This window comes from Cyprinus carpio, chromosome A7 (assembly GCF_018340385.1).
Source record: "Cyprinus carpio isolate SPL01 chromosome A7, ASM1834038v1, whole genome shotgun sequence".
Lineage (NCBI taxonomy): Eukaryota > Metazoa > Chordata > Actinopteri > Cypriniformes > Cyprinidae > Cyprinus > Cyprinus carpio.
In genome coordinates, this window is record NC_056578.1 from 23409230 (window position 1) to 23427006 (window position 17777).

At 36.0% G+C, this 17777-nt stretch overlaps 1 protein-coding gene across 4 annotated transcripts in view; it reads left to right on the forward strand.

Moving 5' to 3' along the window:
* Positions 1–17777, forward strand: part of LOC109107397 (VPS10 domain-containing receptor SorCS2-like) — a 163892-nt gene that overhangs the window by 42716 nt on the left and 103399 nt on the right. For all 4 annotated transcript variants that reach the window (XM_042760496.1, XM_042760498.1, XM_042760497.1 and 1 more), the window contains exon 2: positions 15749–15816. In XM_042760496.1, the coding sequence (XP_042616430.1) occupies positions 15749–15816 (68 nt within the window). The remainder of the gene's footprint in view (positions 1–15748; positions 15817–17777) is intronic.

The window sequence follows — 17777 nt, forward strand, 5'->3', positions numbered from 1 at the left end:
CAGATTTATTTCATGGTCAGTGTGATGATTTTGCAAGATGGTGTTGTTACAAGGGGAAGTAAAGCGTACCTGTTCCATGTGCTCTTGTATTAACAGATTATGTCAGAGTATTTTTATTATATAAAATATTGTAAACATGGTATGTTTGGAGGGTTATGCTGTAACTTTATTTACATTTTGGCTTTGAGAAATGGAAAGAAACGGATAACATTTACATCTGTGTTTTAAATATGATGGCAGTGATCCGATTTATTATTATTATTATTATTTATTTATTTATTTTTTCCTGTATGATTCAGATGGCTGTTATTCAGCATTGGCTTACATGCATTTATTTTATATGAGAAACTCTTTTTTGGTGTCTACCTTTCATGGGGTTTTGCGGTTTTGTGCATACTGCCATAGCCATTACTCCAGTCTTCAGTATCACAATTTTTTTAAAGTATTTTTTTTAATGAATAAAAAGTTCTGAATATTTTCTTTTGTAACAATGTAAAATCTTTACATTCACTTACTGTCAATGTAATTGAGCCTTGCTTAATAAAAGAATCAATTCAGATACAGACAAAAAAATCTTACTAACCCCAAAATTAATAATAGCCATTAATAACAAGTATGAAATCTGTACAGTATATTAACATTTAGACATAGATCAAAGTATTAATTAAGTTATTTATTTTAATGATATTAAAGCCTCTGCTATTTTTCTCTTAACAACATCCATAACAACATGATCTCTGTTCCTGTTAGGTGTGTTTTCTGTGATGCAGAAAGTCCCTGGCCTACTTTGGATGAATTATGAATGTTGAGACTCTGTGACAACGATTAGGCATGAGCTCAGCGATGGGTGATGGGTGCTCTTCTCTGAATTCACCACTCTTATTTTTTTCCACTTTGTTGTAAGTCTGCCTGACAGGCAATCAGGTATCTGAGACGGTAACAGCCATTATGAAAGTCTTTCAATTTTTCCATGAGCTTATGATCCCTGTGGTTCTTTATCCTAATGGCACTGAAGTAGATTGTTGTGGAGTGGTGTAGTCTGCTCAGCATGTAAGAGGACTGATTCACCTGACAACTAATGCAAGCAGTTTCACCTGAGAGCAAATGAGTGCTGTTTTACCTGAGATCATTCTCTTCCACAATAGAGAAATGACTAACTAGAAGTAGCAAAGCTACTTTAAGTACCTATAAAAAGAAAAGCCAGGACAGATTGACATTACATTGATCAGTCACACAGATCTGACTCGGTTCAAAGCTGGTATTTGGTCTTGCTTGGGTCTCTTTTCTTTTAAGGTTTGTTCTGTTTATACAAAGGCTGACCACCTTGAAACATTTTAGAAACAGACAAAACTGGGTGGTCACATATTTACAAAGTACTGCTTGCCAGTAAACATTGCAGATACTTTCTAGCCAGTGAAAACAAATATCTATCACCATTTCTTTTTCCGTACCGTATGTTATAGAGGCTATGATAGGAGATTCTATAAGGCTATAATTAGAACAAGAAAAGGAACCCGAAACTCTCTAGCTTGAGGAATAGAAGAAAGTTAAAGGTACGGTTCACTCAGAAATTACAATTGTTATTATTTACTCAGCCTTTTGTTGTTCAACCCCTCTATGAATTTGTTTCTTCTGTGGAACATAAAAGAAGATAAGTTAAAAATTATGAATATGGTTTAAATACAGCTGGCTGTGGAACAAGCCTTGCCAAAAAATCACCGCCTGGATTTAATTAAGCAAATACTTGTGTTTTTATGATTGGATCATGATTGCAGTGATTGACATGTTTCTGCATGTTGTATGTTTGGCAACAAATCTTTTAACCCTAACCTATACAGTGCTTAGCTTTTTATTGTCAGAAGACATACCCATGTACATATTCCAGGATGACAATGTCAAGATTTATCAGGCTCAAACTGTGATAGATTGTCCACCACAGAGTCCTGATCTAAACCCCAGTGAAAGTCTTTGGGATGTGTTGGAGTTGACTTTACACTGCCTGTCCAAAAATAAGTTGCAAACTCATATTTCATTATTTCATTTCATCAATATATTTCATATTTTCCTTTAGCTTTCATTACATTGTGCTTTCATTGTGGCATTGTTTCGACAACGTCTTGCAACATCACAACATTAATTTCCATCAAGAGTTGCTTTCATTTTTGGCTGAGATGAGGTATTGACAATGGGAGAGTCGAACCACTCTGTAAAGTTGGCTCAGCACATCCTAACGACTGTCAATAGGGTTAAGCTCAGGACTCTGTGGTGGATAATTCATGGGTGAATATGATTCCTCATGCTCACTAAACCACTGTTTCACAAATTGAGCCTGATGAATTTTGTTGTTGTCATATGATTGTCATATGTGACCATGGACCACAAAACCAGTCTTAAGTGTCAATTTTTCTAAATTGAGATTTATAAATCATCTGAAAGCTGTATAAATAAGCTTTCCATTGATGTATGGTTTGTTAGGGTAGGGCAATATTTGGTTGAGATACAACTATTTGAAAATCTGGAATCTGAGGGTGCAAAAAAATCTAAATATTGAGAAAATCGCCTTTAAATTTGTCCAAATGAATTCTTAACAATGCATATTACTAATCAAAAATTAAGTTTTGATATATTTAAGGTAGGAAATTAACAAAATATCTTCATGGAACATGATCTTTACTTAATATCCTAATGATTTTTGGCTTAAAAGAAAAATCTATAATTTTGACCCATACAATGTATTTTTGGCTATTGCTACATATATACCCCAGTGACTTAAGACTGGTTTTGTCGTCCAGGGTCATATATGATTGTCATCAAATGTACAAGGGTACACATCCGACATGGTTGTTTAATAAGAAATAAAAAACTACACACTGCATCAGTTGGGGTAAAAGTTTTTTTTTTTTTTTTGGACCAGGCAGTGTATGTTTGAATGATGTTTCTAAAATGTATCTAAAACGTCAGAGTTTGCAAACAATGTTAACATTTCTGAACAACACACTGTGACTGGCATTGGGACACAACTCATTCTCTTTGTCAGTCTTCCAGGACTGTTGAAGTGTAGAGGCTGAGTCTGAGTCTGCACGTTTGAATCGTTTTAGAAAACCCTGATTAAACTGAAAACTGAGATGACTTGTTGCAAACTTTTGTACTTGAGTCATTTTAAATGTTAAAAGTTTAAAATTTAGATTAGAATGTTCCTTTTATACTTGTGTACTCCTAACATGTAACTAAATATTCATGGAAAGTGTGGTGGTGCAAAGCCACTCAACCCCTGAGTCTTCTAAATTACTGCATGTCACAAATGTTGTTATCATTGATTTACCTGAGGTATCCGGTTCTGTTGCAGCAGTGTGACTGGAAAGGGGGAGGAACATTTTTTAAATTGTAAATATGATTTTTAATTACATTGTGTTTATTAATAAACATTACCTAAATGTGCTGCATCTTAAGCAAATTGGGTTTATTACATAATATTGCAAAATCCTGTTTCTTATACATTTAAAGCAAATTGGATTTATTGGTGCTAGGTGCTATTACATAAATCTCATTACTTGTTTCATTTATATGGTTGGCCAATATGCATCACATAAAGTTCATTAGTTTATGTTAAAAATAAATATGTAATCTAAATGGATGAAAATTTGATATGCAATTGAAATACATAAATCTTAAGTATTAAGCCTAAATATTTGTTTTGAGTGTAAATTGAGTGTAAATATTTGTTTTGAGTGTTTATGTGGACTAAATGGATTTAAATGAATGAACTGATTATAGGGAGAACCATCAAGCAGATACTGTAAAAAAATATAAACATGAAAAGTAAAGTGATAGAAAAGTTTTTGGGGTGAGAGGGCAGCAGTGAGATGCTTTACTCTTGGGAGCCAGTGCACAGTTTAATGGAGCGAAGAGGCCAAAAAAAATAGTTGATTCAATTAGCCATGAGAGCATTAGGCTGAGCTTCAGAGATCTCTCTATACTCAACATGTTTACATTGCTCCCTCTTAACCTTGTGTGGTCAGCATATCCCTCTTAATTACTCTCTCATCAGATGGAGCCCTTTCTAGTGGTCAGTGTAATTTCCCCTAATCCAGATAAAGGCTCACATTGAAGCAATAGTTTCATATGTGCATGGCCAATCTAGACTTCTTGAGACGGCACCAGCCCACATCAAAGAAGACTCTATTAACCGAGGCAATGGTTTTTGCTTTGTTTGGAAAAGATTAGAGGTTAAAGCAAACATTGTGGGTGTTTATAACAGAGAATTTGTGTTTTCTCATGTCATCTGAAGCTATTGGCTTCTCTTTTAAATATTTTTTTTTTATTACATATTTCGTGCAATTCAAAATGTGTGTCTGTACATTTTTTTTTATTATATTTTTTATTTAGTGTGGACCTGAATAAGATATTTCACATAAAAATGTTTACATAAATCCACAACAGAAAATAACAGTTGAATTTATAAAAATGACACTGTTCAAAAGTTTACATATGCTTGATTCTTAATACTGTGGAGAATATATGTATATATGTATATATATGTATGTATATAGTGGGAAAATATTTATTTGATCCCCTGCTGATTTTGTAAGTTTGCCCACTTACAAAGAAATGAAGGGTCCATTTTAATGGATAGAGACGGAATACCAAACAAAAAATCCAGAAAAAAAACACATTATATAAAGGTTAGAAATTGATTTGCATTTCAGTGAACTAAAATAAGTGAGTGAGTGAAATAAGTATTTGTTCCCATACCAACCAGCAAACATTCTGGCTCCCACAGATTATGTGCCCATGTGGAACATGGCCAATTTAAAGTGCCCCTACTGTATTATGGATTTTTGGAAATTACCTTTTATGCAGTGTGTAACACAGCTCTAAGTGAATGAAAACATCCTGCAATGTTTTAAATCTGAAAGTGCACTGTGTATAAAGTTGTCTCTCAAAAGAAAGAGTCAACCCTGGATCATTGAAACCAGTCGTTTTTTTAAAAAAAAGGAATCCCAAGCTGTTTCATGTTGATGTCAACATGAAACATTAGCATACTGCCCACCCACTGGTTTTTTTGTTGTTGTTGTTTTTTTTTTTTTTTTCATTGGTCTGAATGACAATGCAAATTCATTCTTTGCCACTAGGTGCCGCTTTCGGAGCTGTAAAAATAGCAGTTTCCCTGGTTATGCTGTACACAAAGCAGCACTGTGATCACAAACGCTGCTTTATCAGGCATTATTACACGGCTCTGTGGAATACTTGATTCAGTCACGACATTCCGAAGTATGTTATCCCTGGATAACAACCTGTAAAAACTATAACACAGGCTCATCCGGGTAACAGCAGTCAGCGCTGTACTCTCGCTTGAACTATTTTTTCTTGGTGGAAGCTTTGCATTTGTTTAGCTAATAAAATATTAAAACTCGATTCAAAATGGTGTACAATTGTTTAATTATGTCATCCTGGTATCGAGGACTCGCTCTCGTTTCATACAAACGCAGCTGCTGCCATTTTGCTACGATTGTTTTGTACGCTGTAATGGATTATAAGAGAACTAACAAACTGGTAAGGTTTTAAAACATATTAGTTTTGATTCTTTTATTGGCTTAATTATTTTTGTGGTGAAATGTTGTATGATACGTTGTTTGACTGCACCGTTTCCCTTAAATGTCCGTTTAGTTTGAATTTGCTGCTTGTTTGCAACTGCTGTCTTCACAGAAGCTTTGCGTTCAAATATTTCAGCTCAAATCAATATTTTGCGTCTAATTATTTACTTATGTGACAAGTATCTCGCAGAATAAACCCCTTCAGGCAGATACAAAACCCCTCCTGCTAGAACAACCGGCTGGATGTACATTATCCCTTACTTACAGGCAAAATGAAATAAAAATGAGACCAATCTGTATCTTCCATTCCAACCTCTCCCACCACCATGGGCAAGACCAAAGAGCTGTCAAAGGATGTCAGAGACAAGTTTGTAGATCTGCATAAGGCTTGAATGGGCTCCAAGACCGTCAGCAAGAAGCTTGGTAAGAAGGAGACAACTGTTGGTGCAATTATTCTGAAATGGAAGAAATACAAAACAACCATCATTCGGCCTCGGTCTGGAGCTTCGTGCAGGATCTTGCCTCATGGGGTAAGAATGATCATGAGAAAGGTGAGGGATCAGCCCCTGAACTACACGGGAGGAGCTTGTTGTTGCAGCGCACGGTCCCCTTGCTCAAGAAGGCACATGTACAGGCCTGTTTAAAGTTTGCCAATGAACATCTAAATGATTCAGAGAAGGCTTGGGAGAAAGTGGTATGACCAAAATTGAGATCTTTGGCATTAACTCGACTACTTGACTATCGCACACCATCCCTACAGTCAAGCACAGAGGTGGAAACATTATGCTTTGGGGCTGTTTTTCTGCTAAGGGTAGAGGACGTCTTCACTGCATTGAGGGGCAAATGGACGGGGCATGTACTGTAAAATCTTGGACGAAAACCTCCTTCCCTCAGCCAGAACACTGAAGATGTATTGAAGCATTTTCCAGCATGACAATGACCCAAAAAATACCGCCAAGGCAACAAAGGAGTGGCTCAAGAAGAAGCACATCAAGGTCATGGAGAGGCCTAGCCAGTCTCCAGACCTCAGTCCTGTAGAAAATCTATGGAGGGATCTGAAATTTCGAGTTGCCATAGGACAGCCAAGAAACCTTAAGGATTTAGAGAGAATCTGTAAAGAGGAGTGGTTCAAAATCCCTCCTGAGATGAGTGCAAACCTGGCAACCAACTACAAAAAAGTCTTACCTCTGTGCTTGCCAACAAGGCACCAAGTACTAAGTCTTGTTTTGCTTGAGGAGCAAATACTTATTTCACTCACTGAAATGCAGATCAATTTCGAACCTTTATATAATGTGTTTTTTTTTCTGGATTTTTTGGTTGATATTCAGTCTCTATACGTTACAATAAACCTACCATAAAAATTACAGACCCTTCATTTTTATGTAAGTGGGCAAACTTACAAAATCACCAGGGGATCAAATAAATATTTTTCCCACTGTATACTGTACACACGCACTTTTCTGGGCCAGGGCTCTGTTAGGACCACCCTGGTTAAAAAAGGTTTAATTACTGTATGGATATAATCTCTTTTTTAAGATTGACATCCATTTTATGGATTACTTCTAAATGTATCTGATTGAAACTTAAAACCTGTGGCATTACAGATTAAGTGTTTATTACCCTACAAAGTTAAGTGTATTGAAAGGCAAGCAACAGTTTGCCATCATTTATTTAGTCTTTTTTTTAATATTAAGTAAATATGTATCGCTCTTTAAAAAAAAAAAATCATATCTTTTATTATATTTCTTTCTTCTTTTGTCTTACTTTCTTTTGTCTTTCTTGTTTTGGTCCCACTCACAATTACCACCCAACAAGTTTTGAAGTTATATGTTTAAGTGAAACATGGCGATCTGCAAACATTTTTTTATCGATTCAGTGGAGTGTGCAGCTTTATGCGGTCCACCTTAAAGAATCTAGGACGGAATGGGGTTCACATTCTGCTGCTTTTTAAGACGGTTTCAAAGCCTAAACAAAGAGTGCAAAACCAGCACCCAATGTTAAGTATGAACCTTTAGTAGTTATGCATAACGTATTCATTTCAATTCGATCCGGGCCTAGTCCCACAGCTTCAGAACCTCATCCTTTATATCCGAGATAAAAGTTATCTGTTCTCTGTTCACTCCACACAAGTACACAAATAAATAAAGACGGATAACATAGCCACTCTTGTCAGGAAGAGGCTTAAGCCTCAAATTTAAAGAATGTCAAAAAGAAATATAGATGGAAATGTATCATCAAAGAGGAATTATTGCCTTGCAGAGGCAATAATCTACCAAAGCAAAAGAGAGTTGTGGGTGAGGGGTGGATATAGACAGAATAATTTATATATATGGGAAATTATTACAACATAAAGGGATGATTGAGAGAAAAAAATTACTGTGTTGCAAAGGTGACAGCTGTTATGCCAGTAATAACAGCTGTGTCCACTATGGGCTTCTCTCACTGTGTCTGGCTGAGAAAAACCTCCACTGTCAGCGTGCCAGGAAGCCTTGCCAGATCTTCTATCTGCAGAGTTCATTATAAGCCTACTTTTCCTCTTAGTTCATCAATGCACCGTTGCAGGCCATTCAATCACGTCTCAAACATACAAGCACACAACACTCACAGTTAGACACCCTGTGCTTTCACTTTTGTGTTTTATTTTCCCTTGGATTCAGCAGTCTGGCTGGATTTACAGGGAGTGATGGGAATAAAATCATTGGGAGGAAACAACACAGCTGGACAGTGGGTCTGTGGTGCTTCCTTGCATTTCCTGCATCAGCTGTCACTCACATGCCGGGTGTTTATTGGCAATCAGTACTTAGGAAACAGATTGTGTCAAAGTAGAACAAGATATACTGCCATTCTTACAGTGTCTGTAATATTTTCTTTGTCTTTGAAAAGTCTTTTATGCTCACCACCAAGGCTGTATTTATTTGATAAAAAAATATTCTGAAATATTACAAACTGTATTTGTCATTTTAAAATGTAATTGATTCCAAAACTGAATTTTATCAGTGTTGAAAATGGTTAAAATTTTAATAGAAAGTTCAAAAGAACAGCTTTTTTTAATATAATTTTTTAATGACATTGTAAATATCTTTACTGTCTCTTTTTTTATCTTCTTTTTGAATGTTAGTCTGTGCCAGAAAAATAATACAAGAAAAAAATCCAGCAAGAATGAAATGATCAGGTGTGACTTTTTTTGTGTTTACACTTCATGTGACAGAGCATACAGAGCGGATGCTACACAACGAAGCTTTCTCAGACTATCACTTATAACATAAAACCACAGTTTGCTATTTATTTGTTTGTATTTATGTGCTTTTTAAAAATCAATATAGAATAGAGTTTCAACCATTTAAGCCTTTGCAATTGCAGAGTTCCTGTATTGTAAATGAATGTAATTACTTCCTATGGCAGTAGGAATAAAATATGTAGCTGCAGGTTGTTCTCAAACAATTACATTTTAATTGCACATTACACATCTAATTATACTTTAACATGAACTCTGCAGTGTAAAGTGACATTATGTTAATATTCTTAGAAGTTTCTTGTGAAAGTGCTTTATAAGACATTGCCTACATGCTTTAGTTAGCTAACCTCCTTGATTTAAGCAGATCGTTTTCTACAGGCACATCTAAAGGCACACTACTTCTCTCATAATCTCACATTTCTGAGATTACCTAGTCAATCTGTGTGATTGATGGGGGAGAGAGCTGTGTAATGGTGTGAAGTAATCTTCAGGGATCCATACTTAAACCCAAAACGACACTGGATTATGGTAAATCAGTCTGGGATGGATTATCATCTGTCACATTTTAAACTGGAGTACTGTCCAGTTAATGCAGAGGAACATAAATTAGACGTTTATCATTGGTATCCCCATTCTGTCCAATCATTCGTTAATTTGAGAGGCACTATACAGTCATTTAAATTATGAATGGCTTTCTATGTATCTTTTTCTATGTGTGTGGTTCCACTGCATCAGACATGTTAGTTAAAGGTGCTGTATGTAAGTTTTTCACTCTACTAAAGCATAAAAATACCATAATATGTTTGCAGATATTTAAGAAACATGCTAAGGTACATACTTTTTTTATCTGAAAAACAATGCTGCAGTCAGTTATTCTCCATTAAAAATGTGCGTTCCTGGCCAGAATGTTGATCTTTGTTTTGGTTTGTGAAACCCGCCCACTGACAGTTTACCCAATTGTATTTCGGCATCCTGGGTTGCCAGTTGGCGGAAAACACGGCATATTTTATTTCATTCATCGTCAAGTGTGCTTGATCCTGTATTTGTCGTCAATCTGGCAACCTGCGTGTGCCTCAAGTCTGAGGAGGAGGTGCCGGGTAAAAAAAAAACCCTCCCCAAAATTTTGAATTTGGACTGTCAATCCTACATACAGCACCTTTAAGGGATTGTGTATTCTTGCGAAGTGATTCATTTCCTTGTCTGGCTTCATAAGAATGACTTTCAGCATAGACTCAGTGAATTATTTCCCCTTCTCTATCACTTGATTCACTGCTCTTTAAAGAAGCGCCAAGTTCATTGGAATGTCGGATAGTGAACTGAAGTCAGTGCTCTGTGCAGTCACAGTTCACATGTGATATGTTTGCCATGATGTGTTTTTCAATGAAGCCTCTTGTGGCATTGTGTTTGTCCATTCACGTCTCGTCACAGGCTGGTTGACTTTTCCCTAATAAATGTCACCAACTGGCTGAGAAATGTCATTCTCCCAAAGCTACAAATAGAGAACTTTTTCTTGCCACTTTTTTTAGAGAGAATTTCACAAATTTCAGGAAAATTGTGCACTTTTTCGAAGGCTTGCTGAAAAATGCACTGGCAGTTTTTGGAGCAGCCTGAGAAAATATGACTGGAATAATACATTTCTGTGTCCTTTCTTTTCTCTTTGGGTTTTGAAGCACTTCAGGCATGAGAAAATGAAGCATGCAACATAGCCAGTAGGAGGAGGAAACACAACCGCAGACAGACATGGGGAGGTCAGGCGGTTCATCAGTGGCCCCCCTTGTGTCCTGCTTGGTTAGAATCTATTCAGATGTTTGTCTCTTTTTCAGGGGCCAATCATTTGAGAACTATATAAAACAATGTCAGTGAGAACAATAATTGCTTCCATAATTGATATTGTAATATTTAATTCTTGGTGTCTTATGCACCTGCTCTCTGTCTCGTCATCTAATTAGTACCAGATTTATAGTGTCCATAAAAGATGCCCTGCAGAAGCCTTATGTGGAGGCGCTGTACTTGCGGTCTTTTAGGCAAATTGCAGTCTTTCCCAGCATGTGATGTACTGAAGATATTTCTAGACTAAGATTTAGATGTAGCTAAAACCAGTTTGCCAAGCTGATATTCTGGGATGAGGGCCAGTGTGTTGGTATAAATGCACTGGCATCACAGCAGTTTTTCTCCTAAGGTTTCCGATAGAGAGTCTGTCTGTTGCTGTGCAGTGGACTGATTGATGTCTACCTATCCTCTGCCTCTATCACCATTACTCATAGTTTCCCCCCAGCTCTACTGTGACCCTTCGTCTCACAACAGTACAGATGGAGAGACAAACTGTACTCCTGCCTTTTCTTTAGTGACAACATTTTATTTCACTGAAGAAAAAATCCCTTTTGAGTTACGGATAAATGATTTAAGCATAAAGGCTTCTGTGACGCAGCTGAGAAAGGATACAAGAGGCACTTTTATACTTTTCCTATCTTGGCAAGCCAAATCTGTGTGTGTAATGCTTGAGGCATTTATCTGCTTTTATGCAGGACAGCGATGGTGACAAATCCCAGGGATCTTTGCTGAGGTTTGAGAAAAAGCTTTAGTCTCTCTGTTATCCTTTTTTGAAGTGCTGCTCTGTTAAGCATATTCTAGCACCTCAAGTAGTGTGTATAGAAGAGAATTGTATTTACAGTCAGACTTTTTCTCTTTTTTTTCACTCTGTGCTGTTTCTCTCACCCCTTAACATGTGTCATATGTAATCAAGAAGGTGTGTTCTATACTCCTCCCAAAACTTTGCATAGCCTTCCTAAAGATCCAAGCATTAGAAATGCATGGCTTAAGTTTATTTTTAATGATGTGCCTGATCTTTTATTTTTAACGTGTACAATAATCTCAAACTTGGATGTATATCACAGTACGGAATAAAAGTTCTCTTGCTACTTCTGTTTCATTGCAACTTTAAATATTATAACATTTCTTTTGACATCTATTTAGTTGTACATGCTCATTTACCCAATTTTTACATTTCTATTTTTTAATTCTTTTTTTGTCATTTAACAGTCCCTGAAAGTGAATCTTTTAACATTGGTATCAAATAATTCTTGTTTTATAAGTGAAAAGAAATATCCAAAAAGAAATGTCCATTTTTTTCAATCTGTACGTTATAATGTTGTGATACATAAATCAATTAATGCACTTAAAATGATTGATTTTTTGTCTCAAAACACTAGAATTTGAATATCAGCAAAAAATTTAAATGAGTTTATATTATTTTGTTCTAGACACTTATGATGACAAGATTTACTCTCAGTGACAGGCTCTTCTTGTCCTCAGTGCTGATTTTACTGTTGTATTTTTATTTTTAATTTTTTTATATTTTTGTGTCTGCTCTCACTTCCTCTTGGTAAGCAGATAAACTGAGGGGCTGCCGCCAGAGTGCCTGTACATTTAGTCTTCGCTTCTCTTCACTCTCAGCTGATGTCATCTTTGTTATTGCTCAAAGTAAATGATGTGAAGATTATTCCCTGCATGCTGATGTCAGTAATGAGTTCAGTGGGCTTTGCTCTAAGCTGCTGATCATCAGTTGTTCTTTTCCTCAAACTGTATTTGCATGATGTGAGTGAGTGAAAGGCTTTGCTCCCAGTGGTTCATTAGCGTTGTACTGCAGACAGCTGGGTGCAGACAGACTCTTTCCAAAGGCCACCATCTGATGCCTGTGCGGGGACACTCGGCCCCCTGGGTGGACTGAGAAAACTCTGTGCTGTGTAGCCTGATGCCAAAATGCATTGTGGACAGCTAATATGTGTGATTAGGTTCAGCATAATTAGTTCAAAAGGAATCGTCAAAATGGTGTATGTACTGATGAATAAGGAAGATTTGCAGTTGTTGTTAATCACACTGTGGTATTTTTGTGGAAAGAACAAATGCTTCTGCCTTGTTGAGTGAATGTAGACCACTCAACCACTGTTTGATAAATGTTTTATTCATCCCCATGTATGTAAGAAAAATCATAAGTGGAAAAAGAGACTTGGTTATTCTTCCAGATACAGCTGTGTTTGCAGTAACAGTAAGCCTCATTTTCTTCAGTATTCCCAGAGAGAAAGGCTCTTTAAATTAGTTACAGATTGCATCTGGTAAATAGTTATGTTTTTGACAAATTATAGCATGAATAGCCAAGAGGATGTTTGGGGGCCTGATGCCTGAGATGCTTTTCAGATTTGTTTTGATGGAAGTCGATGATAGACAAAGGGAAACAGAACGAGGGAGAAAGGAAAGGAACATAATATGTGGAGTAATAATACACAAAAAGCAGACTTGTTTTGAACAATTTTGATAATGATCAGATGGCTTGCTTTTGCTCAAATCAGAAACGAAAAACAAAACAAATGAGACAGTGCTGATTCATATGCACTATTTGTAGAATTACAGTCAAATAGAAAGATCATACTTTTGATTTGATTCATTTATCTAATTCCCTCTTATATGCGAATGTTTAAAAGTTTTGACTCAATAAGGATAATAAGTTTTGGCTTAATAAGGAATAAAGGATTTTTTTTTCTTTTTTTAGCAAGGATATATTAAATTGATTGAAAGTGACAGTATAGTCATGTAGAATGTTACAATGGGTTTCTATTTCAAATAAACACTGTTCTTTTTTTTTAACTTAAATGTCTGTGTGTGTAATCACAGTTTCCACAAAAAATTAAGCTACACAACATTGTCATCATTGATAATAAGAAATGTTTCTTGAGCACCAAATCAACATATTAGAATAATTTCTGAAGAATCATGTGACACTGAAGACTGGAGTAATGGCTGCTGAAAATTCAGATTTGCCATCACAGGAATAAATGACATTATAAAATATAGTGAAATAATACAAAACAGTTATATAAATTGTAAAAATAGCCTATTTCACAATATCAGTTTTTACTGTATTTTTGATCAAATAAATGCTGCCTTTGTGACTTCTTTCAGAAAGATTTAAAAAATCTTACCAACTTGAATGTCAATAACAGTATGTGGGAATTTATTTTTGTTTTATGAATAATTATGAATGTGGAAATTGCAAGCATGATTACACTGAATCTTAAACTTATATCACTCAAGAGCAGCTGAACTGTATTAAAAAACATTTAAAGAAATAATTTATTAGAACAAAACATATTTGGCCCTTTCAAATTGCTTTTTTAATTGTAAGAAATAAAGCATATTATATACTGAATCCTTGACATCAGGTATATCCTATATATATCTGGCTTGAATGCAATTAACTTTTTACAATATATCAACATGACTCCAGGAATAACTTAATTTTTACTGAACTGGGTTTTTTGTTTTTTGTACAGTTCGGCTTGAGACCTGCCATGAATCACTGTTAAAGGTTAAAATAGCTTTTCGGCCATTCACAACCTCCATACTGGTAAAAAACCTTTGCTTTTTTTGCTCACACCTTTCTGACCTTTAGCACTTCTGTCGTCTACAGAGGGAGGGACAAGCTCAGGGCAATAACCATATCAGCCAATTCCCCAAGCAAAGCCCAAGGCTGGCCCGGTCCACACGGTTCCTGCCACATTCCAGTACTGCCCTGTCAGTCACCCTGCCAAGGCCCTGAATCTCTCTGACCCTTTTCGTGGTGCTGCTTTTCCACTGGGCTTTGCTGTCAGAGACCCAGTGTGTGAGGCAGTAGAGAAAGATAAAGGAGACACACAGACAGAAGTCATCCCCCTTCACTCACACACTACTGATTTGTTATTGCAAACTCAGGCGTCCTACTAACATGAATAAAAGATAGGAGAGACTTTAAGGATACAACCCACCCTGGCTTTTATACCTCAACCAGATAGACCAGAGGAAGGCATCATTTTGTGTGTGTGTTGGTCTGTGTTCTCTATTCGACATGTGTTTTATATCTTAATGCTCAAAAAAGCATTTACCGTCCATTACACATGCTTGGATTGAAACCAGTTTTATAGAGATACAGTGGGTTTCATTGTAAAAATACTTCAAGGCAGGTAGAATCACACGGCAGAAAGATTCTTGTGGTGGAGCTGCAGTAGATTTCATCATATGTATTGTGTTGATTGAAGCTATTACTGGCAGCCTAATCAGAAAGATAGCTGTTTTTTAAGGTTTGCTCTTGCTAAAATGCCACAACACAGAGAAATACATACAGAAACCCTACAACATAAATTGTAATTATCAAGATGTTACTATGTGCATTTTCAGACCTATTGCAGCTGTGTATTGTACCTGTCTGGATTAAAATACTATATTGCAACTAATGAATGTTGAAGAAAGCTACTGAAGAAAACTTTGTGTAGCTTGTTGATACTCACCCCGCTTGCTCATTGCATGTGTGATTTTTATTGTTTTATGAGAAAAAAAAAACTCATAAAGAAAAATTAACAAAATAAATGCACTGTATGTTCATCAATACTATAGCAACTGCTTGCAGTGCAGTCAGTCCTAAAGATCCAAAAAAGAAAAAAAAAGAAAGAAATAGAGTAGTTATTAGCAGAAGCTAGGGAGATGTTGGCCATCAAGTGTTGATGACTGTCAAATAAGGTTAGCGTATACTGTTTCTAACACCAAACACGTCATGCTTCTGTGTAAGTCTGAAGAACTCGACACTTGCAGTGATGGCTCTCTGCTGGATTTAGGGAACATTTTCTCAGGAAATTCAGTTTCTTCCAGACTTTCCAAAAGTTTTTGCAAATGCAATGTTCGCTACGGATATGAGAACCTACAAGAGAAAGGTGGATTGAGTGTTGTGTTCTTAATGTGTTTGATTTGCTCCATCTCACACACATTTTCAATTTGATTTTTGGACACAACTGTATTTTTTAATATAATTGTAAAAAAAAAAAAATGTGTATATGTATGTATAAATATAATTATTTTTATTTAATGTTTAATGACACTTTTCTTCTCTTCGTAGGTCATCCTCATTCTCACTAAATATTTCCATGCAGACTCCAACAAAGTTCTTGAGAGTTCCCTTTGGAGGTAAGTGACAGAAGATTTTTTTCCATTCAGGTCAAATTTAGGTATAAACACTTAAAACCTACAGACTCAGAGACAAAAGTGACTTCAGTCGCAATAAGGACAATTTTTTTAACAGCGGGTTGGGGGGAAAAATCCCTTGTGGCGCTTTTTCAGATGACAACTGTCAGTTTGTAATTCAGATGATTTTCCCTTGAGATTCCCCCTGAGAATCTTTTCAAGCTTTTCTATTGATTTGTTTTATGCCAATTTTAGATTTCTCATGGGAAATATTAAATACTATAGCTTCAGTCAGATCAAGTCAAGCTTATCCATGTGTGTGAATTTTGCAGAGGAACAAAATGTTGCTCCTCTTACAGGTTGTGCTGCTAAATGAAAAACAATTGAACAATTGTATTGAACATGACAAAACCACATTATGCACAGTACAGACAGCAAATGGCTGGACACAAATGTAACAATATACACAGTTCAGTTTTTTTTTATTAACCTCTAACCTCTCCATGCCCCTTTCATTATGTGTCTTCAAACATATCCAATTTTTCTCATACATTTGTTAAATAAATAAAATAAAAATTATAAAATAAAATGTTATAATTTCTTTAGATTGTACTTAATCTGATCTTCAGCTAAGACTTAGAAACACCCAGTTAGTTATGTGAATATGTGGGCTTCCAAACTACAAAAGATCTATTATGCTAATAAAATTTGTATATTTACTGCAGTGATTTTTTTTTTTTTTTTTTTTTTTTTTTTTTTTGAAGGGCTGAAATGATTTAAGAAAGATGAACAGCATGATAAATAGATATGGTATAAAACTGTGTCTGTGATTTCTTGCTTTAATCAGATGTTACTGCTTTAAATGGTTACATATTGGATTAAATAGTTATAAAAATTGAAATATAGAATAGATAATTCAATTGAAACAAGATGCATTTTGAATTAACCGTGTGAGAGAGAAAGAAATAGGAAAAGATAGAGTGCAGCAAAAGCATGCATTTTATATAGAATGCATTTTTTTGCTTTGAAAAACACGAGATGCAGGTAGTAGAATGGGGAAAAACTCAAAAGAAGTTTCAAAAGATGAACTTAATTTAATTTGAGCGTTGTGTTGAGAATGCTGCGGCATGCATGAGACACTGCAAAAGAGGCGAATGCAACATCCATGTCCATCTAATGTGTGTTTACATGGAAAAACAATGGAAAACTAGCACAATGGAATGGAAAAACATGCTCTGTGTGAACAGCTCCTGAAGCTCTGAAGAGAGAGAGAGAGATGCCAGTGAGGGCTGGAGTCTCACCTAATGGCCTTATACACCGTTGTCCAAGAAGACAGAGCTCAGGTAAAGAGGAAGAGCATAAGGCAAGAGGAGAATCCAAGAGCAGATGCCAGTGCAAAGAGAGTGAATGTAGATTACTGAGGTCTACCTTTGTTCGGTTCAAAACATTCAAACTGACCATCAACAGGTCACAGCTGACCCTCATTATAAAACATTTCACCCAACAGGCTTAGACTGTCTGTGGGCTAGGGAAACGGTCTATTATGGAAAGAAAACAGGGTTGTAAGAAGTAAAAACATGCCTTTGTTCAAACCATGCAATTTTACCATCTAAGAAGCAGAAGTTCATGTAGAGAGCATAGCGAGTACATCATTTAGAAATTACCATTGTTTATGCCTGGATCTCTCTCTTGTGTTGGTTTCTGCCATCCTCTTGGGTGTGATAAGTGCCTCTGCAGTGAACTTAGAGATGACTTAATTAGGACTGCTGAGGGCTTTCCCGGACCATGTGCTAATTGCCTCACACTATCCACTATTAGCAACTAACCCTGACCGTTTAATGACTCCCAGTTAGGTCTTTATTTGTTTTGCTTTGTTTGGGGCTTTGTAAACCTTTCTGGGTTAGTCAGAGTTAGGCTTAATGACCAGTCTATCGTGAGAGAAACTTATTATTTATTGTGGGGTT